The following is a 23,877-nucleotide window of genomic DNA, read 5'->3' on the forward strand; positions in this document are numbered from 1 at the left end:
TAAAGTGCAAAATAAGCCATCCAAAATTAAGCTAAAACGATGAACCAATGGTGTATAAGGGTCATTGGAAGGCCTAATCGAGTCCTCAAGGTGCCATGATGAAGAAGAGGGCTCCATGAATGATGGTTAAGGGGGTGGCCCCTTGATCTCCAAGTAAAACATCATGTGGTGCTCCGAAGTGGCTCTAGGGTACAAGTAGTGGTCTCATGGGTCTCCTGGTGTAAAATAAGCTTGTAGACTGCTCCAAATGAGGGCATGAAAGATGGTGCTTTCCCTCCCATGTCTCAAGGATGAGACAAACCTCCTCCGAGCCTCAGATCAACTGCCAAACCCTGTATACAATGTTAAGCCGACTAGGGGAACTGTTGATCCAAGTGCATAATCTTGCATATAATGTGGGGCAACGAGCAAGCCATTGAAGGTGCTGAGGCTGCCCATGGCACGAGATAATGCTCTTCACATGATGGAAACCCATGGCTCTCAACGCATCCCCTACAAGTGTCGATATGATCCTTTGGTGGGATTTTGCCCCAATTAAGTTGCCCAGCGCATGATGAAACCACCTGCTAATCCTGTATAAAATCCAATGCATCTTCTCATCTTCAGATACAATAATTCATTAGTTCAATTGAATGAATACACTTGTTAATCAAGGGAAAAAATGAGACTTCATAGTGGGCTTCCCTTCCAAATTTGGGGTTTTGAACATGTAATGGTGTTACCTCCCTAGGTAGAAGTTGGTTAATAAACAACCCTATTAGGTGTTCCCAGCCATTAAAGGGAATGGAGCATGATGCATATGATATAGGTGACTTGAGGTGGGGCAATTAATTCTACCACATGCATGGGTTCCTTATTGATGCAAGGGGGCACTCATAGGGTCCCTCAGGGTGATGGCCATAATGATAAGGGGTAGAGCTCATGTTTGGATGCTAAATTTTATTGTCATGATCATCTTTTGCATTTCCTTTTGTATGTGGGTTGCATCAACCTTATCGTTCTAGGCATGTGGACAAGGGGAGGGGGATGTACTAGATGGGCCTAGTGGTCATGTGTATCTCGAGGAAGATGATGAAATAAGGCATGTAATGTGCGGAGGGGAGTGAAAAATGTCTACCAGTAGTGTCCATCCTAAAGCTATAAGCCAGTAGGGGAGATCCCATGGGACTAGGATTGAGGATTAACCCTCAGTTAAGGTAAGGGAACAAGACTATAGTCAAAACCCTTCCTCCTTCGAAGTCACCCAATAATCCATATGCAAGTGTGCCCAAGAAAAACAAACATAAGCACCCGATTGCATAATAAAAAATCATACCTTTAGGATTGGATGGACCACTTTCAAATATACAACCTCAATAGATGGGCTAGGGGACATATGATTGGCTTAGGGAGTAGAGACATCTGGCACAAAATTGGCTACACGGGTGGCTATCAGGGGCTGAAGACAAATCTAGGAGAAAATTTTCTCCTATGGGGTCACCCACTAGTGGTGGGTAACATGATTGTTTGGTCAACAGTTGGATTCAACCAGTATCTACTATGATAATTAGAGTTGCATCAAGCTCTCTGAGAATCTAGTGTTCCATGATAGGTCAAATCATATCGACATCAAATACCACTTCATCAGAGATTGTGTATAATGTGGATCAGTTCGGCTACAATATGTTCCCATAGATCAGCAGATTGCATACATTCTTACGAAGGAATTGGGTAAAGCAAAGTTTGTCTACTTCAGGGATACGTATGGAGTAGTGGAGAACACCTTCCTCGTTAAGAGGGAGTGTTAGTTTCTGGTAGCAACAGATAGGTTTTCTAGTCTCTATTGGTGTCTAAGAGGCCGAGGAACACATGAGGACATTTATCTCCAAGACCCAGAAAATTTTTCAACGGAAAATGGCTCTACTAGATTAATTAGCTAATTATTAATTATTTCCCGAAGTCTAACTTAGGAAAACTGGTTAATTAAATAAGATTAATTGAGGTAAATCGATTTTTCTCTAGGGACTTCAAGAAAAGTCATTTGATGGAGTCAAGATGATCTTAGCCATTGATTGTGATTTGATTGTGGTCGTTGGTTTATGAACGAGAGATTATAAGAGCAAGTCGATGGGGCATTGGAGATCACTAAAAAAGGATAGCGAATTGCAGTGATAACAATGACGTAGAGGGAGACACCAAAGACGAGGTTTCAACAAAGAGATTGGGAAGAGAATTTCTAGAGAAATTCTCCACAAATATTCCAGCATTTCAAGAAGGGAAAGGAGGCCAAATTATTCTGTAGTGAGGTCGTACTAGCTAGTGCTCATAGTTGGGCAACAGTTCGATTTCCAATTGCCATAGATAAGGTCCAGAGGAAGTGCGAGTTGCTCAAGCGAGTTGTAGGAGGCAGGAGATATTGCCGGAACTAATTTCTAGATGCAGTGCGAGTTACAGACAGGGTCGTACGCATTTTCCAGCTGCGAGTGCTAGTTGCAGGCAAGAGGTGTGAGTTGTAGGCAGGAGGCCGTGTGGTTTTGCAGAAGGAAAACTTGTGTTTCCAATTGATTTTGCTGGTAGGAGTAGAGAAAGAATTATTTGTCGGAGCTTTGCCAATGAGAGGTAAGTAGATTGTAATTCTCAATTGTTGAATATTATTATTGTATAAAACCCTCATCTACAAAATTGGTTTTCCCCACATTGGAGTTGTTCTAGGGACAATTTGTCCAGAAGTATTGGTGTCAATTATTTTATGTGTGTACATTATTTCTCAATTCTTGTTATTATTTGTGAAAATTGCAATAGTGATTTAATTGTTATTTTTCATAATTATTTCTGACGACAAATAATCTCCAGTAGATAGAAGATTAAATTCCAATTGTTGCAATTAAGGTAATTCAACAATAAGCCTTTTCTTGGCCTTGTGACCTTAGGAAAACTTATTTACCTTGTTATTTCTCAATCCATAAGTCACGTTGTGCCCTAATTAGGCCTATTGGAGGATGCACATTATTTTATTGCGCTAGCTAAGCGTTGTCTTTAAGAAGGAATCCCTCCTAGAGCCTGTCTTGTCACCTTATTATTTGTAGTTGACATATTCTTTTAGGTGACCTATTGTAGGGAAGCCTCACTAGTGGCGAAAGTCCACAAAGGAGCAGGAGGTAGTGGTTGTGGTGACAGTGCACCACACCTCATATTGTTGTCTCTTGATCTAGCTCTTGTCTTGTAACCCATCCTCACGAGACCTGTTAGATTTTGAGGCAATAATTACAAGTACAAGTCCTGGAGATGACAATTAATTCTAGGCGATTCATTTCGCTAGTCTTAATGCCACTTGTTCAACTGTGTGTGCATTACTCATTGTAATTAGTGTTGTGGAATAATAAAATTCATGCGACATTTGTCATTATGATTATTTCTCGTGGCACGTGGTTCATGCATTAATAATTTTCTCCCTGCAAATGGTCTCAAAAATGACATTCAATCTATTATATGATATATTGGTTTAGGCTATATTATCACCCAAATTGTACAAGTATATGTGACGACTCATGGCAGGGGATGTCATTCTAATCCCCGCCCTCTCTGTTCTAGCTGTCTCCCTACAACAGGCTATGGAGGGTAGTTCCTATGAAATATGAGGATGAAACACTTGTCGGAAATCGACAAGTTCGGGAGACACAACTTAATGGCCTAGAAACTTGGTTGATGATGATTAGAAAGTTTAATTATTAGCACAATTTAATTAGATTATTTGAGAGACTAGTTCCTTATGGAGTCAAATCACTTGCACAATATAAGTTAGTTACCAAGTTACCAGATGAATAGTTGCTGCTTAGGATGCACACTATCCTTGTAGGAATTTACAGGGTAAGTTCCACAGAAAGAATACCAAAAGGACACCGCTCACAACCAGATCTCAAATCAATACACCAGTATTTTTGACGTGGTTAAAACCCTCAGAGTGCAAGGAGGGAAACAGTCCACGGCCTGTCCCAACGTGGGTACTACAGGCAATTTATTAATCAAAGAATGAAAATTTACATAAGCTTCTCTCATGCACAGATTACCCGAACAATGACCCTCCATGCGCTTTAAATAGAACTCATAGACCAATCGGGTGTCAAGCCACGGATCAAGTGTCGGTAATACCGAGGTGAGAGTGAACCGTCGGATCACTACATATTGTGACCGTCGGATTGTAAGTTACAAAATGTACAACGGTAAAGAAACACACTTTACCTAACTCTAACCTAACTCTATACTAGACCAAGTTGAACTTAACTATATCCTATGTGTCGGAATATCCTAACATCCCCCCTTAAGAACAACTTGGGATAGGATTGAAGGATTTACAAATATGACACAATAGGAGAAGGAAGGAGGCACTAGAGCCTATCCCCCCTTAGTGACAACTTCCTGAACTCCAAGCATATATCGAAGTTTAGTGAACTTCGCCTCTGTGAGAGCCTTTGTGAAGATGTCTGCAACCTGATCGTCTGTTGGACAATATTGCACTTCAAGAACATGGTCATGAATGAGCTTTCTGATGAAGTGCATGTGTAGTTCAATGTGTTTGCTGCGCTGATGCTGGACTGGATCTTTGCATAGCTGAATGGCACTTTGATTATCACACCAAAGTGTGGTTGGATGCTGCTGCTCAAAGCCAAACTCTGATAGGATCTGACGAAGCCACAAGGCTTCCTTACTAGCTTCCACGGCACCACGATACTCTGCTTCTGCTGACGAAAGAGAAATGGCAGCCTGTTTCTTACAAGCCCATGTAATAGGTCCTGAACCAAGAGTGAAGACATAACCGGCAGTAGACTTCCGATCATCATGGTCACCAGCCCAATCAGAATCAGTGAAACCAACTAACAAAGGAGCTGCTTTGGCACTGTAATGAATCCCAAACTGTACTGTACCTCGAACATAACGAAGTATTCTTTTAGCTGCTTTCCAATGACTTTCACGGGGGTTTTGCATAAAACGAGCAACAAGGCCAACAGCAAAGGAAAGATCAGGACGAGTATGGGTTAAATACAAGAGTTTTCCGACAAGTTGACGGTATAAGGTAGCATCAACTTCAGGAGAAGTACAAGAGACTGAAAGTTTGACTCCAGACTGAAAGGGAGAAGGGGCTGGCTTACAGTCTTCCATGTGAAAATGACGAAGAATATCACAAGCATACTTGGACTGGGAAAGGAAAATACCCTCTTGGGATTGCAAGACTTGAAGACCAAGAAAATAGTGTAAGTGTCCTAAGTCTGTCATTTCAAATTTCTTTTTAAGGCTGGACTTCACATGGTTTATAAGGTTGGGATCACTACCAGTAAGAATAAGATCATCAACATAAAGAACAAGGATGATAAGAGAGTTGCCCACTTTCTTGGTGTAGACAGTATTGTCAGAATGACCCCTAGAAAAGCCAGATTCTAAAAGAAAGCTATCCATTTTGGCATACCAAGCCCGAGGAGCTTGCTTGAGGCCATAAAGGGATTTCTTAAGTCGACAAACAAGGCTGGAGTCTGTTTGTATGAAGCCAATGGGTTGTTCCATATAGATTTCTTCCTGCAAGTCCCCATGCAAGAAGGCAAATTTAACGTCCATCTGATGGACTTCCCATTTTAAAGAGGCAGCAAGGGAAAGAACAAGGCGGATAGAGTTCATTTTGGCAACAGGGGAGAAGGTTTCAGTGTAGTCAATGCCTTCAACCTGTGAAAAGCCCTTAGCAACGAGACGAGCTTTATGTTTATCAACTTTCCCATCTGGTCCATACTTGGTTCTATAAACCCATTTACATCTAACAAGTTTGCGTCCCTTTGGTAGAGGAACAAGATCCCATGTATCATTTGTCATCAATGATTGATATTCTTCATTCATAGCTGCTTCCCAATGTGGATGGCCTGAAGCTTCTGCAAAAGTGTCAGGATCATGATTTACTGGAGCTTGAGCCAGTAAAGAAGAGGCTCTTTCAAACTGAGAACGTGTACGTCGCTGATCTGTAGGATCACCGGCAAGATCACCTGCTGCATCCCGAGTAGCACGGACCCATCTTGGAAGTTGAGGATCCTGAGAAGGTGGGGGAGGATTATCATCCTCGCTTTCATCATCTGAAGAAGAAATGTTTTCAAAAGTAGAAGAGATAGGAAGAGGTGGCACATCCGCCGGACTAGGCTCGCAGGCCGATTTAGTTTCATCAAATTTTACATCTCTTCTAATGATAACATTTTTGGACTTAAATGGAATAAGTCTATAACCTTTTACATCTTCAGAATATCCAACAAAAGTACATTTCTCACTCTTAGGTTCTAAAGCTTTATGCTTTTCATCTGGAATATGGGCCCATGCTTCACTTCCAAACACACGAAAGTGACTTACATCTGGTTTAATGGAACTCCAAGCTTCTTCTGGAGTGATATTCTCTAGAACCTTAGTAGGTGTGTGATTGATTATATAATTTGCACAATTAATTGCTTCGGCCCAAAAACTAAGACTGAGTCCTTTAGATTGCAGCATACAATTAGCCATTTCCTTTAAGGTGCGATTTTTCCTTTCAGCTACACCATTTTGTTGTGGAGTGTATGGAATAGTATGTTGCATTTGAATTCCATTTTCGGTGCAAAAGTTGATGAATGTGTTTTTAACATATTCTCCACCATTATCAGTTCTTAGCTTAAGAATTTGATGTCCAGATTGTTTTTCAACAAAGGCTTTGAAGGCCAAAAAAGTGTTAAATACTTCACTCTTGAGTTTTAAGAAGTATACCCAAGTGCGTCTGGAGAAATCATCAATGAAAGTTAAGAAGTACTTGCAGCCAGAGAATGAAGCAACAGGAAGAGGACCACATAAATCACTGTGCACAAGCTGTAAAGGGGCTGAGGCGTGCCAAGAGGCACGTTTGTCAAAACTGTCCCGATGATGTTTTCCGAGTACACATCCGGAACAAACACCATCTCTGCAAGATACCATAGGAAGACCTGTCACCATATTTTCTTTACATAGATGCTGAAGGGAGCGATAGTTTAAGTGACCAAATCGCTCATGCCAAAGTTTGCTCACTTCATCATTATGAGCAACAAATACTGAGGGAAGATTTGATGACCCAAAGTTGTGAAACTTATACAACCTTTTGGAATCATCAGCAAGACCAGTAGCTAGAATCTGTTTAGGATCTTTTAGATCCTTGATTACAACATCATGAGGTGAAAATTCAACAATTTTACCTTCACCTGAATGAGTTATCTGATAGACAGATAGAAGGTTGCAGGATAAGGTTGGAACACATAATACATCATTAAACTGACCATTGTCTAGATGAACAGTTCCAGTCCCTACAACATTAAGAGATCTATCATCACCAATATATATATTTTTGGTGTTACAATCATTTAAAGAAGAAAACATGGCTTGATTTTTGGCCATGTGACAAGAGGCTCCAGAATCAATGAGCCACTCATGAGAATGAGAAGAAGAAGAAGATACATTTAATGCATAACTAGACTGAGATGATTGATAATGACATGCAGAAAGTGCCATTCCGGAAGTTGAAGTTGAAGTAGGCTCCACATGGATGTTATGTTTCTTCATTGCGGCTTCCAAGGCTTCCATCTTCTTAAAGCATTTAGATTCTAAGTGGCCATCTCGATTACAAAAGTTACAATGTCTATCAGACTTCTTCCATTTGTTTTTATTGGTCTTATCATTTTGCTGAAATGATCTTTCATTTTGAGGCTGAGATGGTTTAGGACCATTCTTTTGAGGATATGACTTCTTAGGATTCTTTGAATTTGGTTGCTGCTGGGCGGCTAACGCTTTCGTGGAAGAGTTTCCAAGATTAAGAAGACCAAGGTGTAAGAGTTTTTCTTGTTCTCTTATTAAGGAATCACAAAAGGAGTCAAAGGAAGGGGCCTTGTATTCTTGTCCTTGACAAATGAAAGCTTCCCTTGTAGAATGGAAAGTGGAAACAAATACAGAGTAGGCTGGTCCCAACTTAGTAAGGATGGAATAAATAAGGTTACCATCTTCTTTCTTAACTTTAACACCTTCCAAGAGATATCTAAGGGTCTTGAATTTGGACAAGAAATCTTCAATGCAAGAAAAATTATTAGGATCCAAAGTAAGCAGCTCATTTTCAAGTTGATGGGCTCTAATTTCATTTTTAATTCCAAAAACTTTAGCAAGTTTTTCTATTGCTTCATGAGGAGTCTCAAGTTCTGCAATGTGGAATCTAAGATCAGGAGAAACAGACATCCCTATCAAACCACGTGCTTGATCTTGTCTATTTTCCCATTTTGCCGCCTTGTCTTCATCTTTTGGTTTCTTCTCTTGGTCTGTGGCTATTCTGTAGAGATCTTTACTTCTAAGTAAATCTCCCATGTAGGCTACCCATTGGAAGTAGTTAGTGCTGTCAAGAATGACTTGGCATGGACTTTCCATTTTTTAAAAAAAACTGAAGCTGAAGATGCTGAAAGTAAGTGTTACAATGGATAGATCTCGAAAAAATAGGCGGTTTTAAAAAAAACGGCTCTGAAAAAGGCTTCCGGATGAAGAAGTTATGGCTTTTTGAAAAAAAATTGTTGACGTTGCCGGCAAAGTGCGCGAATGTGCGGGAATGAAAAAAATCCGCCCCCACAAAATGGAGACTTGAACCCAAGACCTCTACTCTCTTAAAATAGCTTTGAACCAATTGATCTATACAAAAAATTTGAGAGAGAGAGAGAGAGAGAGAGGGGGGGGGGGCCTTGGTTTGCGTGCTTGCCTTGAGAAAGCTCTTTTTCCCTACAAAACACAAAACACAAAACCCAACACGAATATGCAAAGAAAAACGAACCTTACGGCTCGAAGTTAGCTTTAGCCAAAAAACTAGAAATTTTAAAAAAAAATCTCAAAGTTAGCTTTAGCCGAAAAACTAAATATTTTTCTCAATGTTTCTGATTTTCCGAGATCACACTAAGGTGCAGGGAAAAGAGCATACGCATGAGAAAAATCCTTCCTTTCTGTTTCTGATTTGCCCAGATCGCACAGAGTCGCAGGGCAAAGAGCATACGCAGAAATGAAAGGTATAGATCCGGTTAAAAAAAAAGACTAAATAAACTGAGACCGAAATAAGCAGAGAGAAAATAACAGTAAACTGCAAAAAAAAACACTGTATACCTCCCGATCTGAAAAATGACGCAGCTAGGGCTACCGGAAACCTTTTCGCGTGAAACGAAAGGGGTTCCTCACTGGAACAGATGCTCCGAACGCAATAGAGCAGTCCTCTCGGCCCGAAAGCAGTCAGAAACAGCAGATCTAGGAAACGACAGCCGCATGCAGTTCTACCGGCTTCAGATTTGGATCACCAACGGACGCGGCCCTCAAATAGCTCTGATACCATGTAGGAATTTACAGGGTAAGTTCCACAGAAAGAATACCAAAAGGACACCGCTCACAACCAGATCTCAAATCAATACACCAGTATTTTTGACGTGGTTAAAACCCTCAGAGTGCAAGGAGGGAAACAGTCCACGGCCTGTCCCAACGTGGGTACTACAGGCAATTTATTAATCAAAGAATGAAAATTTACATAAGCTTCTCTCATGCACAGATTACCCGAACAATGACCCTCCATGCACTTTAAATAGAACTCATGGACCAATCGGGTGTCAAGCCACGGATCAAGTGTCGGTAATACCGAGGTGAGAGTGAACCGTCGGATCACTACATATTGTGACCGTCGGATTGTAAGTTACAAAATGTACAACGGTAAAGAAACACACTTTACCTAACTCTAACCTAACTCTATACTAGACCAAGTTGAACTTAACTATATCCTATGTGTCGGAATATCCTAACAATCCTATATGAGATGCGACACCTAGAACTAAGTGAAATGCAAACTCTTGGTTAATTTTAGATTAGATGCCTATTCGAGTCCTTTCTCTCAACTGTTTTGAAGTTAGTCTCAAGTGTAGGTTGTGGAGAGAAACCTAGGGGAAGATATCAATGGATATATTAATGATACCTCCCTTAGAGATCTAACCACTCGAATGCCTTTGGTGCTGCAGAGACTGTGGCTCTGACGACTGCAAGGTCACCATGTTAACCACAAGTGAGGTTCTAAACTTCGCAAGCTTGGTATGAAAGGTGGTCCTATTGTCTTTCAACCAAGCTTATGCCTAGAGGTAACTTAATTAATGCACTACTACTCCTAGAATGCAAGTGCAAAATGAGTAATTAGCTTTAAGTGAGATCGTTAAATGTTTTAAGTACTTTGAAACAAATTATCTAAACAATAATATTCTATTTAGAGAAATAAAGGAAAGTACTTAACAATTACAAGGATAATCTTCACCAAAAGTAGTGCCCAATGAACTCTTTGATTACAAATTAGATTATCTAATGACAAGTAGAGTGTACGATAATTCAAGATTAGAAATCGCACAATGGACAATTTCTTTTCAAATGAAAATAAACATAAAGTGCACTAGTCCGATGTTTCTCTTAACAATGTTAATGTGCCAATTAGATCATGCCAATCCTTCAACAAGATATCAACACAATTAGCAATTCTTGAGAGTACTTAGATGACTTCAAGATTACTCTTATCACAATATCTATATGGTGATCAATCAAGTGCTTTAAGAGTGAGTTAAATTCAATGTTGCAGGATTATGATTCTTAGATGTGATGCTCACTTGCAAAACAATATGTTAGTGCACTTATTACAAAAAGGTAAACTCACAAGAAATGCTAATTATGACAATAACAATAGAAAACAATTTAACTTTCAAATGACAAGAAAATATCCAATTCCTTTGGTTAATAGCAATGCCAATCAAAAGTATTCCTTTAAAACCAATGTCACAAAAATGCTAGCAAACCTTTAGACAACACAATGTGCTAATTCCTTTCAATGTCAATGAAAGGAAGAGAGAAAAAAAATTCACTAATTTGATAACCAATTACATGTAGGTATGCTTGCAATTAGAACTATTAGGCAACTTAGAGAATGATGGTATGCTCAAAGATATTATTCTTTACTTGATGTTAATGGCATTAAAAGAGCAAGAGAAAACTTGTGAGAGCACCAAGCCTATCTTATGTAAGGAATGCCAATTCAGTCCAAGTATACCAATTACCTTTTAAAGAATCTATCTTCTTATTGATAGTATTGACTTAATGAATACACACATATTTTGTCAATAAGATGAGATTGTTAATAATGAAATACTCATGAATGCAAGAGTGCAATACATGGATGCAAGATCTAGCAATGAAATGCAAGAGTGATATGAGACAGCAAAGAAGTCTAGAGACCAATGATCACAACAGTAAGAGAAACAACCCAATCAAATTACTTTGCCAACAATAAGACCATTACCAAAGATGCAAGGGGTGGTAAGAGTGAATGCCCAACAAGTCTAGGTGCCACTGCTATGCCTTTTATGCCACTGTAAAAATGTATCGTGAGGCTGTAATGAAATAGTGATGAGAAAAGAGAGGTTGAGGAGGCAAACCACTAGGCCTTATGGCCTTTGTTGGTGACCACCCTGACTTTTAGGGATCCTTTGATGAATATGCCAACCTACAACCACCAATGTTAACTTTGAAACCACTTGAAACACCTACAAAACAAAGTGTCAGCCCAAAATACGAATGCTTATGATCAAGAGGAGACAAGGAGGGATGGACTAGGGCTAGAAAAGGGCAGCGATGAGGATAGAAGGCTTGAATAAGACCTTAACCTAGGGTTCAAGGTTCAAGGCCTAGAAGGCCTGTGGTAGTAAGCAAAAAGGCCTATAAGCCTGCGACACACCAAAAAGGGGAAGGAGAGGGGATGTCGTCAAGTTTTAAGGCCTGTATAGGCCTGCAGTGGCTAGGAGGAGGCCCAATTAGGGTTGTCGCAAGAGGAAGAGAGCCCTCAGCTAGACCTTGGAGGCCTAAAAAAAAATTTCGGACCCTGTAAAAATAAAGAGAATTAGGAAACGCAAAAAATTTACCATAAAAGCCTCAAAATTTACCTTATAGGGCCTGCGGCCCTCTCTTCTTAACTGTGTGTTGAGGTACTAGGGCCTTGGGAGGCCAGGTCTAGGCCTCTAGGGCTTGATTCAACCTTTCTCTTTTGAGAGAGTAAGACAAATAGGTTGGACAACTCCTCTTGGAGGTGAGAAACCCCTAAAACCCTAGCCCTAAGGCTAGTTCCTTCCACCAACTTCGAATTTCCTTTGAAAACTTGAGAATTCACTTGTACAAATGAAAAAAAGAAAACCCAAGAGCCCAATATATACAAAAATTGAAATAAAACCCAAAAACCCCAATAATTATTTTCAAAACATCGAAAAACAAACAAGGGTTATATTTATTTACAACTATTCACAATATTTACAAAATTTAAATGCTTGCTCTTATTATCTGATTAAATCTTTATAGTGCAAAATTAGAAAAATAAAATTTTGAGAGTTTAGAGTGATAATATGGATGCATAATTTCGAAAAATCACTAGCCAAAACCCTCCTGTAAAATCATTCGTCAAAATGAAAGCGCAAAGCTCAAACAAGGTCGATCCTTCCCCACAGCCTGTGAACTTGGAGTCCAAGGGCTAGTGTACTTGTAGATCTCTATTTAATCTTGAAAATAATCATTAGCTCATAAGGTGAATCAGATCACCTAAGGCAAGATAACCGTACCAATAAAATGTTCTTAACACCAACAAATGAAATAATAATTATGAGTTTTAACACAATATAGAGCATGAAAGAACAAAATACTAACAAATACCACAGATCAACAGATAGAAGAACACTAGAATTGAAACCCCAAACTTTCTATTATTCGAAAAATCATTCCAGTAGAGCAAAGCTCAATACATCAATTGAAAATTACTTCATCCAAAGATGGAAAATAGGAGCTTGATAGCTTCCTTATATAGATAAAACCCCTCCAAGTGGAAAATAATGGCTAGTTGGCTTGATTCCTTGTCAAAATAATCTTATCCGTTGAAAATAACTTGATCTTCTTTTAATGTTCACTGGTGATTTTTTATTTTTGAGGAAAAATTCAAATTTCTCTTGAAAACCATTTTTTATTGATCCAAAAATTAATATTTTGGACTAATACCCTTAACAAATTGACTTTGACTTAACCATCAAAGTCCAAGGTGTCAAATTTTCTTAAAAAATATATTTTCGCTTGGTGGGGGACCTCCAAAAATTAATTCTTTTTTGACCCACAAATTTTTTATTATTTTCCATTTGGCGAAAATTTAATTTTTTCTCAAATTATTCTTGACTCAAAATTAATTAATTTTTTGGCTTGAAATTTTTATTTAATTTTGCCAAAAAAATTAATTAATTGACTCTAGAGGGGATTAATTATTTTTCCAGCTTCAAATATTTTAGTCATGGTGTCTAACTATGAGTAACCATGCACTAAAATATTTTTTACATCAAATTATTACAATATCTACCTTTAAAAGGGGAAATACATATTTAGACATAGACCCTCAAGACATTACCCAATTCTACGACACGATATGATCTAGTATGAAACCAAGTGTGTTTATAATAAAATAATTTAGCAATGGTGTCTAACTATGAGTAACCATGCATGAAAATATTCCTAAACGCACTTTTACATAGACTCGATAAACACTAAGACTCACTTAAGACCTTATCAATGAATTCCACCCTAGCTTTGGGGTTATAACTGGAAGAAAATTCTGCCAAATATCCATGTTTACAAATGAACATAATTTGAGGAGGTTAAAAAACTTCCTAAGATGAAATCCTTTGACAAAAATCACAGGCTTACCTAGGTGCTGTTACATGACTCAATGGCCATACTAGAGTTATTTAAAATAGTTTTGCAGAAATTGGGTTTATAATGATACAACTGAAAGCTGAATGATGGCATTGATTTGAAAAAAATTGATCTGCTGCTTTGTACTCTGCTTCTTGGACTGTTGAAAAAGTGTGTTCAACAAGCTATATTTTGAGATTGGCCATGTTGTTTGAACTCCCATGGTGTATTGAAACTCTAGTCCGATCAATAATATTTGGTCATAAGAGAATATAATTATGTTTTTCTTAATTGCAATGTCCTCTCTCTAATAACTTGCCTTGCAATAAGACAGGAGTAGCTTCTTTCATTCTTTTAGTTGACACCCTATATCCAATTCTTATTTTTGGCAACTTAGCTTTCTATATTTGTTGCCTTACGGTATGCATTTTTATTTTTATTTTTAAAATTCTATGAATGGATGGACTTACTTTCTTGACAATATGTTGTCACCTTTGTAATATTTGTATGTAGGGTGTGCTCAGATAACTCATACTTCTAGTTCACCTTTGCATTGTTTTGGGTTTTTCTTAATTATAGGCACCTTAGAAGAAAAACACAATTGTAAGAAATTTATATACTTACGCATCTAATGAAAAACCAATGCATAGTATCCAAAAATAAAGCAAACATACAATCTTCGAGTTGTATCAAATTTAGCTTTTCTATAGATATTCAAGCATTCTATACAAGGATTTTTATTTGATGCTTGAACCGAGATACTAAAAGCTCTATAATTGTTACTCATATGTAATTGTAAATTTCTGTATCAATATGGGACATGAGTGACTAAATCCAACAAATGGAAAAATATATGTTTCTCTGCTCACTTCTAAAGACACAAAAAATTCAACTCTATTGAGGCATCCATCTAAGAAGTAATTGGGTTGTCTCTTTAGTTAAAAAAGGATATCAATAGTTTTAATCAACACCATTTGTTTAGGTCATTTTCCCTTTGAAGATATATTTACTATTATTAATAAAGTGGATCATTCCATCAGGTCCTTATCAAAGTGACATTGCTTCAATTGCATATCTTTGGTTCATAAATAATCAATGATTGCAAAAAAAATTCCTATTTTTTTTTATTGTTAGTTGCTTGAGAATGTTGGGAAGCAAAATTTATCCAAATTATGATATGTACTTTTCATTAGATAAAACTTTTGCAATCATTACAGATATTCTTAAGTTGACATCATGTGATTTATTATGACCAAACAGGTATATTGATAGTTCAGGAGTAAGTGGAGAAATTCCATCCACTTTAGGAATGCTACGAAATTTGCAAAAGCTGTGAGTTTTGGTTGCTATCATTCTCAAGAGTCTTTCTTTATTTTCCTTTTCGGTGACATAATACAAAAACAAGTTTCCTATATCGGAAAACTGTTGTGCAGTGTGTAGTATGATGAGTATGTTTGGATAATGTTTCTTTGGCTTTGGGTTGCAGATGGGCATCTGATAATCAACTCACAGGGAGAATACCAGACTTCATTGGAAGTTGGAATAATCTCATTGATCTGTATGTACTTGTGTAATTGGGTTGACCTACATTTTTTGAAAAGTTCTAATGTATATGTTGGCTAATGTGTATACTAAAGGTGGATTCTCTCATTTTTTGTCTCTGTTCAAGGTAGTTGGGTTTCATTCAACTTAATGCAAGCTATGTGCAAAATGCCTCTAATTAGCCTTGTTAGAACATAAGCTGCCATAGGAAGGAAGCTTGCAGGGGAGAATTCGTTTCCAGGATACTTCGTAGTTATGAACTTTGGTATAGTAAACTGTTGACTGAATTCTTAGCATTGATAAGATAGTAGAATACTGCACAGAAACCTTGACATGTTTTGGGCTTACTAGCACTACTGGATTGAGTTTTTCAAGGTTGTCTGAGCTTATATTTCCTTGGATTATTGGGACTTGATGAGAGGTTATTTATTGTGTAGGAATGCACTTAAACGACTAGTCATTTAGTAGGAGTTGAAGAAACATTCCTGTAGCTATAAAAAACTAACACGAACAGTCCAAATCTCATGTTATTATTCTTCCACCATGGGTGTTTATTTTTAATATGAGTCCTGGAGAATATTACAGCCCAAGATATTGCCAGATCAGCAAACCTAGAAGTTAATGGCTTTGAGTGGAGACATTTTCCATGGGTGAGGACGTTGCTCCACACTAAGATATTGGAAAACAGAAGAATTAGTAAGTATGCTTAGATTCAAAAAAAAGTTCTTTTGATATATCTTCCTTCCTACAAGGTTTTTGTTGTTGCAAAATCTTGCATCTTGGTTCAAAGCCTCACTAGTAAAGAATATGCATAACAAATCAAGGGTGTCACCACTGTCACCTCAACAACTGCCCCTCTTCTATTTTAGTGGTGGCTGTTGCTGCATAGTAGGCCTTGGAGATGGGTACCCACACAAGGCTATCACTAGATCAAGTGACAACATGAGATAGTAGCCCATTGTCACCACAACTACTACCCCCCTACTCTTTATGGATTTTCACCAGTGGGAGGAGCCCCGGTAGGTAGGTCACCTAAGAGGATTTCTATTCTTAAAGGTATAAGGTGACTAAGAGGCTTCTAAGGGAAAGGCACAATTTAGATACAAGGTTCCAACAATGAAGAAGGGGCAATTTACTTTCCAAGTAGAGCCCAAATTGAGGCAATGCAAGACCTAGGGTTTGATTGATATGTTCTGTGTTGGGATGGAAAAAGGTCAAATTGTTAAGAAATGGTTTCCCACAATGTATTCCAACAAGGTTATGGCACATAAAAGTTTAAAACCCTCAAGAAGCCCTCAAGTTGAAGCTATAACCATACTAAGGTTTTATCCTCAGGCAAACAACTAGGGCAAGAGAAATTATGGATGAAATTGGAATGAATACCCACCAAGAGGAATGATTTCAAGGAAACCATAGAAACTCTCGATGTTTATACTTTGTAAGGTCCAAAATGTCCCTTCCTAGTCAATTTGCACTAAGCCCTAGTTGGTCGTGTTGACCTATGAAGTACACTTGAGGACTCCATGCCCAAGGATATGTCAAAGCATTCTTGCACATACAAAGTTCCAAATTTCATCACAGCTTCTAAGCCCCTTTCCTCCTTTCTTTCTTCATTCAGTGGTCAGATTCCGCAACACTACGGGGATATTGTATAAATGTCACTAGCATGATGGATAAAGCTATGTAATAGACTAGACTCAATCAGCAAGCGAGTACACCTTGGATTGTTTTTTTCACTTCGCTAATTATTCCCACTTTTTAGTGGCAAATAATATTCTAGGTTTCTTTCACTCACTGCATACCCCAAAGCTGGGGTGAAGGTTAAAGATCATGCCTTAAGTCCTATTACCCACCACCTATGGGTGACACCCATAGGAGAAAATTTTCTCCTAGATTGTATTCAACCAACAACCAACAACCCCTTTCAGCCCCCAGATAGCTTGATGTGCCACCATCTCCACCCCTTGAGTTAGTGGTTATGCAGCCTCACCCATCTGTCATGATTGTATGTTTGAAGGTGGGCCTTCCAACCCTGAAGGTATGGATTTTCATTATGTAGTTGGGTATTTTTTCTCACTTATCATGGACACTTTTGGGCATGGATTATTGGGGGGATTTAGTGGAAATAATGGGCTTGGTTTGTACTCTTGTTCCCTTGTCCAACTCGGTGGTTAACCTTGTATCCTAGTCTCGTGAGATCTTCTTTATTGGCTACTAGCTTTAGGAGTGGCACTACATGGGAAATCCCAATTTTGGTTGTGTGGTCCCGCTTCTCGACACCACATGCATCACTCCCCTTTGCTCATTATAACCCCTTTTCACATATTTAACATTCGGGTCCACATTTTTCCAATGGGTCCACAAGGAGTTAGCCTTCCCCTCCTCTTGTCCACGCTTTGGGTCGAGCCTGGAACTATGCCCCAGAGGTTGATGCAGCTAAAAGGAAAGTAAGAAGCATAATTTGGCCACTCTCAACAAGAAATGTACCATAAAATGCAAAATATGGTCAGGACATACAAATTTAGCATGCGGGCAAAAGCCAACATGAGCTCTACCCCTATCATCATGGCCATCAACCTGGTTCCTAGGGCCCCTCATATTGGACCCTACATCATTAAGGAACCCATGATTGTCCCAATCCCTAGTGGCCGATGAACTACCCAACCTTAAGGGGGTAATCACTACTACATCTTACACATCATGCTCTCATTCCCTGGAGCCCCAAGCAGTTATAAAAGAAAAACCAATAAAAGGCAAAAGGCATATGAAGAAGGGGGCAAAAAAATGTTGGGGTAACTCATGTACCCCGATTTCTCCCTCCTACATCTATACACCCAAGTTTGCGCCTCCCTAATCATAGCTACCCTTGTACCATGGAAGTGACTTAGAGCCTTCCCCTGATGCCCCACTCTGTTCCATCATTATATCTCATGATGCCAACCATATGACGGATGTACCATGGACTTGTCACCCCCTTAGGGGTTGAAACCACTTAATAGGGTCCTTGATTAACCTCCTCCTTAAACTTGGAGACACTTGTACACTCTAAAGCCCATTATGGAAGGGCATGCCACTATGAAATGCCCACTTGGTTCCATGGCTTGTAAGCTCATTTTCTCAACTACACTAATAATTTGTTGTACTGGAAGGTGAGTAAACACATAGGATCTTATGCAGGATTGTAGGTGGGTCTTCATCTTGGGGTTTTGTTTCCCTATACGGGGTCCAAGCCCTTCAGGGGGTCATATTGGCATTTATAGGGTGTGCGTTGAGAGCCATGGGCCTACACTATAGCAGGGAGCAAATAGCCATGCCATGAGATCCTCCAACACCACTCATTGATCGCTCATGTTCCACTTATTTGATGATGATGATGCACTTGGACCACCTTGCCTAGTCGGCTACACACTTGCACCACACACTTGGCAGTTGATCTAGGGACTAGATGGTGTTTTGTTTCACCATGGGAGGCAAAGGGAGGGCTTGCATCATTGTTTCATCCCTTACAAATGGGATACATGCTTGTTCGATTCAGTTGGATACCACGAGGATGCCTTTGTGCCCTGCAACCACTTGGGAGAACCACAGGTCATTTGCTGAGAGATAAAGGGGCCATCCCCTTCATCACTATTTTTGGATCCCTTCCATTCATTTTGACACATGTTGGACTTCACTAGGCCTTGGAAAGGCCCTCACAACTATTGTATTATCATTTCGGCCCTCTTGAGAGGCTTCTTTTTCATATTATGGAGCTATTTGGTGGGCTTGTCACCAAAATATTGTTATTTGTACATTATTTTATTATTAGGGGCATCAGTAGGCATAATTAGGAAATTCAAATCCCTTAGAGGATCATATAAATTGATGAGAGGTTCATTTCATTTGTCATCATCACTTGGATTTGGGATATATCTCTCTAAAGATTTCAGACCTGCAATTTTTGGAATGATTTGGATGATTAAATGCATTTTTATGTGTGGAATATTTTCGCTATCTCTCTTGGACCTTCTATTTTGCAAATATGATGGATGGATATACTCTCTTGTCATGTAAGTTCTCTTTTTATGTGAATTTCTTGATAATTTATGTTTAATGTATGGAACGCTATGCTTTGATTTTGCTTTTTCCCTAAAATTTATGCGAATTTATGAAACACTCATAATCTTGGCTCGTTGCATATGTTATTCATCTTGGCAAGAAGAATGAACTTTTCTAGGGGTAGGTTGTGCACCTTTTACCTTGAAACTCCACCAAATATTTCATATCGAAGTATAAAAGTCTAAAGTTGCCGTGTCGCTGCATCCATTAGTAGTGAAGATGCTTCTTTAGGCCTCCTTGAAGAGTGAAGTTCCCAAATCTTGATCATTTTGACTCCAATATTCTCAATAGTGAGGAACTGGTCCTAGATCCTTGGTGATCACATTAACCTAACAAAATATCATTTTTTCACCTCTGTTCTTCCTCTTTTCTTTATCCCCTAAGGATAAGGAGATTTTCTAGGGCTTGGTGCAAAATTTTAATGAGGAGGAATTTTAGGATTCTGTCTAGACAAGTTTCTTCATTTTTGTTTCATCTAGGCATCCTCCAGTTTTGAACGAATTTTGGCAGTGTAATTTCAAATAATTTGATGCCCTAGCTATCACACCAAGAGGAAACCCTTGAAGCTGCTTTGACTTGGAGATTTCTTGAAGGTTTGCACTTTGTAGTTCATCTTTCAAAAGCTTTTCTCTTAACTATAGGTGATCATTAGATGAGCCTTTACCATGGTATATTTCTCAACCCTTGGTTTCTTACATTATTTCTCTCAAGGGGTTTTTTGTGGAAAGTCACCCTAGCTTCTCTCAAAGCTCACACTTTAATTGAACCTTTCCATTAAATGAGCCATCCTTGCCTCACCCTGAACCCTAGTATAAACACATCAATCACAAGTGAGGGATTTTGGAAGTTTGGATCTTAGGCATTCATCATTTTTTAATATTCCTAAGCTTGAGGTCATCCTTCCCTCAAGCCTTTATTAGAGAGCCCTTCTTTTGCTTCTAAAACAATCAACCTATTATCTAAGCCTCTCCTTTGAACGGGATTTGGAAATCACATTGTGCATTGTTATTGACCTCATCATTCTAGTGATTTACACCAGACTGAGATTCCTCCCAACTATGAAAATCCGTAAAGAGCAGGGGACATCGACTGAGGTGACAGTGAGTCCTTGTCCCGTTGTTGCCACTTGGTCTAGTAATAGTTCCTTTGGAACCTTTCCTAGGACCCTTACTAAGTTGAGTGGTAACATGTCCATCTTAGTTTCTAGGGTTAATGTATAGTACCATGTTAAGTCATCTCTGAAATTTCGAGGAATTTGACTAGGTCTAAGTAGGATTTTTTAATAATTGAAAATTTCCCTCAGAACGAGATTTTTTAATTAATTTCTATGTAATGATGCAAATAAGTGGTTCTAGGAAATGTCTAGGGCTTGTGACTACTTGAAATTCATCTTGAGGAGCCCAACATTATCCTAAGACCCACTTTGAGGGTCAAAAAATGACTTATAGTCCCTCAAAAGCCAATTTTTATAATGTTAGTGGCAAAAAAGAGGAAAAAGTGAAAAAAACTTAACAATTGGAAAAACTTATAAATTTTTCCAAAGTCAAAAGGGGTTGAGAAATTGACATGGAAGGTAAGTGGTATTTTAAATGATGATTGGGCAACCTAGGGCCCACGAATTACCAAGTTGTAAGGCAAAAAAAAGGAGGCACAAAAATTTATTTGATGAAACTTTATTAAAGTCTAAAGTAATGTGAAATACGTGGAGGTAGACCCCACCTCACTCTCCACTTTATATCTCAAAGCATGGTTATTATTTATCAAAAGGGAAATATGCTTCATGAATATTCATCCAATAAACTTCTATGCAAAAAATAGAATACTCCACACAGGCCCAAAGAAAGTCAACGCAGCTCGAATTTTTCGAAGGAAAAATCAATGTATGGTTACAAAGATTTGGTTAAATATTTCGTGGAGGATATTATGGAGATATGTCTCCAAAAATTACCTACCATTCTCCACTTGTACACTGCTACTTACCTCAACTTCCATACAACAACAGATCAAATACATGCACATCGGTTTGGCAACTCCTACAACAGTTAAAATGCATGGACTAAGGAGCAGATTTACAATGGTTTCTTCACGTGGGTTATGGTTGAGGATTTGATGGGAAATATACTCCCTATTCAACGCCTATGCATCACACTTGGCAACCCAAATAAGGAAAACGAATTTCACGCATGGGAAAAGGGAATAAACTCAGAAATTGGTTACACTTGGACATTTTTGTTGCCACTTAGGAAATTCGAATTTGCCTTGATATTGTCACTTCTCCACTTGTCATTTGGCTTTGACATTGGGATTTCCTCCCAATTTTGTATAAAGAGACACATTGGGATCTATTATATTCATCTTGAAACGAGTTATTGTGATTGGGGAGACTCTACTATATTCACATTTTCATGCTATAATAAAGACTTTGGGGATTCAATATTGTGGTGTTCTTCTTCCATGGATATGGTATGATATTTTTTATTATGTGCTTATTATTCTATTGGTGATAACTCTATTGTTATTTCCATTTTCTTTCATAGATTTACTAGTGTACAATAATTTTGCACTGGTATTTGGGTTAGAAAAGTGTTTTAGATTGGAATGTTTTAGTAAATTTTTGGTTAAATTTCTAGAAATTTCTCTTCATTGTATCATCTAACCCCTATGGATCTAACAATTTACCTTGAAGTTGTTTAGAAATCTTTTGAATCAAATCTCAAGCGCGAGGGGACATTTTTGGTTGAACTGACCCACTCTTAAGTATAGAAGTTGAAGAACCTACATTATAATTTCCAAGGCCTTATCATTTGAGATTTGTTGTGCAAGGGTTTCCTTGGCCTTGGCTTGTGATAAAATCTATTTTAACTTATTTTCCTCAAATATTGTGCTTCTATTGAACAAATCCGCTAATATAGAACATTATATTTGCTAATCAAAGAGAGGAGTTATACTTGCACTCCTTGATTTAACACTTGTAAATCATTTGTAGATATTTTTGCATTATTTTCTTGGTGTCATCCACTAATTCTTGGAGTTCATTTTGTAGAGAGGTAAGAGCTTATCTAAGGGGTTTCTCTCATATAACTTTGGTAGGGACTTTAGAGCTTAAGACTGGAAGTGATCTCCAAATTTTTGTGGGCTGTCAATTATATATTGGAGCAAGAAAACTTTCCTTGCTGTGAGTCCTTAAGGGCCTTCTTTTCTCCCTGTTGACCACTACGTGTCAACTACCCATTAGCAGTGCACCCCCTTTTTCGCAAAAGAGATAGCGCTTAATCGACATGTCCGTGCCATTTGACAGTCATCGTCGACTTGATCAATTTATGTTGTAAACCCAGTCTGCATGTGTGAATTGTAAATAATCTTAGCAGAGTTGAGTCATGTATGTAAATTGCCTAGGTGGACCTAATTTTCTAGTGATAATCTACGTTCCGGAAGGTTTTTTGTCTCACCGATCCATGATCGGCAGAGTTTTCCTTCAACCTAACCTCAAAGCCGGAATGAATTTTGTCATTAGAATCTTAGGAGAATCCTAGTGCGTTGATTTGCTAGATTATATTTGGTCGCAGAACTGGGTGGTCTATGAGGGTCTATGTCAAATGGGTTTTCCCCCTTGAGATGTAAAATTGTAAAGTTCATGATGTAAAGTGTCTTGAGGGTTAGAAAATGTTTTAATCCCCTCATAAGTCCTAAGTCCTAGGTCCTAGGTGATTTTTCCAAAGACTAAGTTCGAGGATCCAAAAATAAAAATTAAAAAAATTATTTAATTAAAAAATAGATAAAGTTAATAATAAAATAATAATAAAATTTTAAAAATAATTAAAAAATAAAAAATAAAATAAAATAAAATTTAAAAAATAAATTAAAAAATAATAAAATAATAATAAGTCAAATTTTTGAGTAAATAAATGCAGAATTTTAATTTTTTAATATATTAAAATGCATTTAAAAATTTGACGGATGAGATTAAAAGAAATCTTGATCCTCATCAACGGTCGAGATTAGTTTGACATGGATCACTCGAACTAGCTGTTGGGAATTTTTCCTTTCAATAGGGTGCTAGGGGTCATTTGAGATCAGATTAGATCTGAGAGTCTGGTGCTAAAGAAAGCTCTCTTGTAGTCATTTTTTGTGAAATAAAGAAAGACTTTGGGGTTAAAAATCTTGCTGGTGTTACTCTTCTGAAAGTGCTGTAGGATGATTATTTTTCTGCATAGTTTTATTTTCAGCTATTGATTTTAGCTTGATGAAGATTGATTCAGGCACAGGTATCTTGTCTGATCTCTGGGGTTTGAATAATAGTTTAGATTCTGAAATATAATGGCAGGTATCTCCATTAGATCTGGGTTTCACTATTGTTTTCTCCCTCTATGTTAATGGTTGATTTTAAGCTGTGCAGGAGATCTTAGTTTTGAGTTTACTGGGCGTTAGGGGAAGTTCTCGGCTGAATCAACCAACTCCCGGATTGTGTTTTCTGAAAGA

At 38.1% G+C, this 23,877-nt stretch overlaps 1 protein-coding gene across 1 annotated transcript in view; it reads left to right on the top strand.

Annotated features, from left to right (window-relative positions):
• Positions 1–23,877, top strand: part of LOC149227609 (uncharacterized) — a 317,497-nt gene that overhangs the window by 98,502 nt on the left and 195,118 nt on the right. Inside the window, exons 7-8 of the mRNA XM_089377833.1 lie at positions 15,019–15,090; positions 15,245–15,316. Coding sequence (XP_089233959.1) covers positions 15,019–15,090; positions 15,245–15,316 — 144 coding nt within the window. The remainder of the gene's footprint in view (positions 1–15,018; positions 15,091–15,244; positions 15,317–23,877) is intronic.

Source organism: Pinus tabuliformis, chromosome J (genome assembly GCF_031772625.1).
Source record: "Pinus tabuliformis cultivar Carrire ecotype Pingquan chromosome J, CPIR1, whole genome shotgun sequence".
NCBI lineage: Eukaryota > Viridiplantae > Streptophyta > Pinopsida > Pinales > Pinaceae > Pinus > Pinus tabuliformis.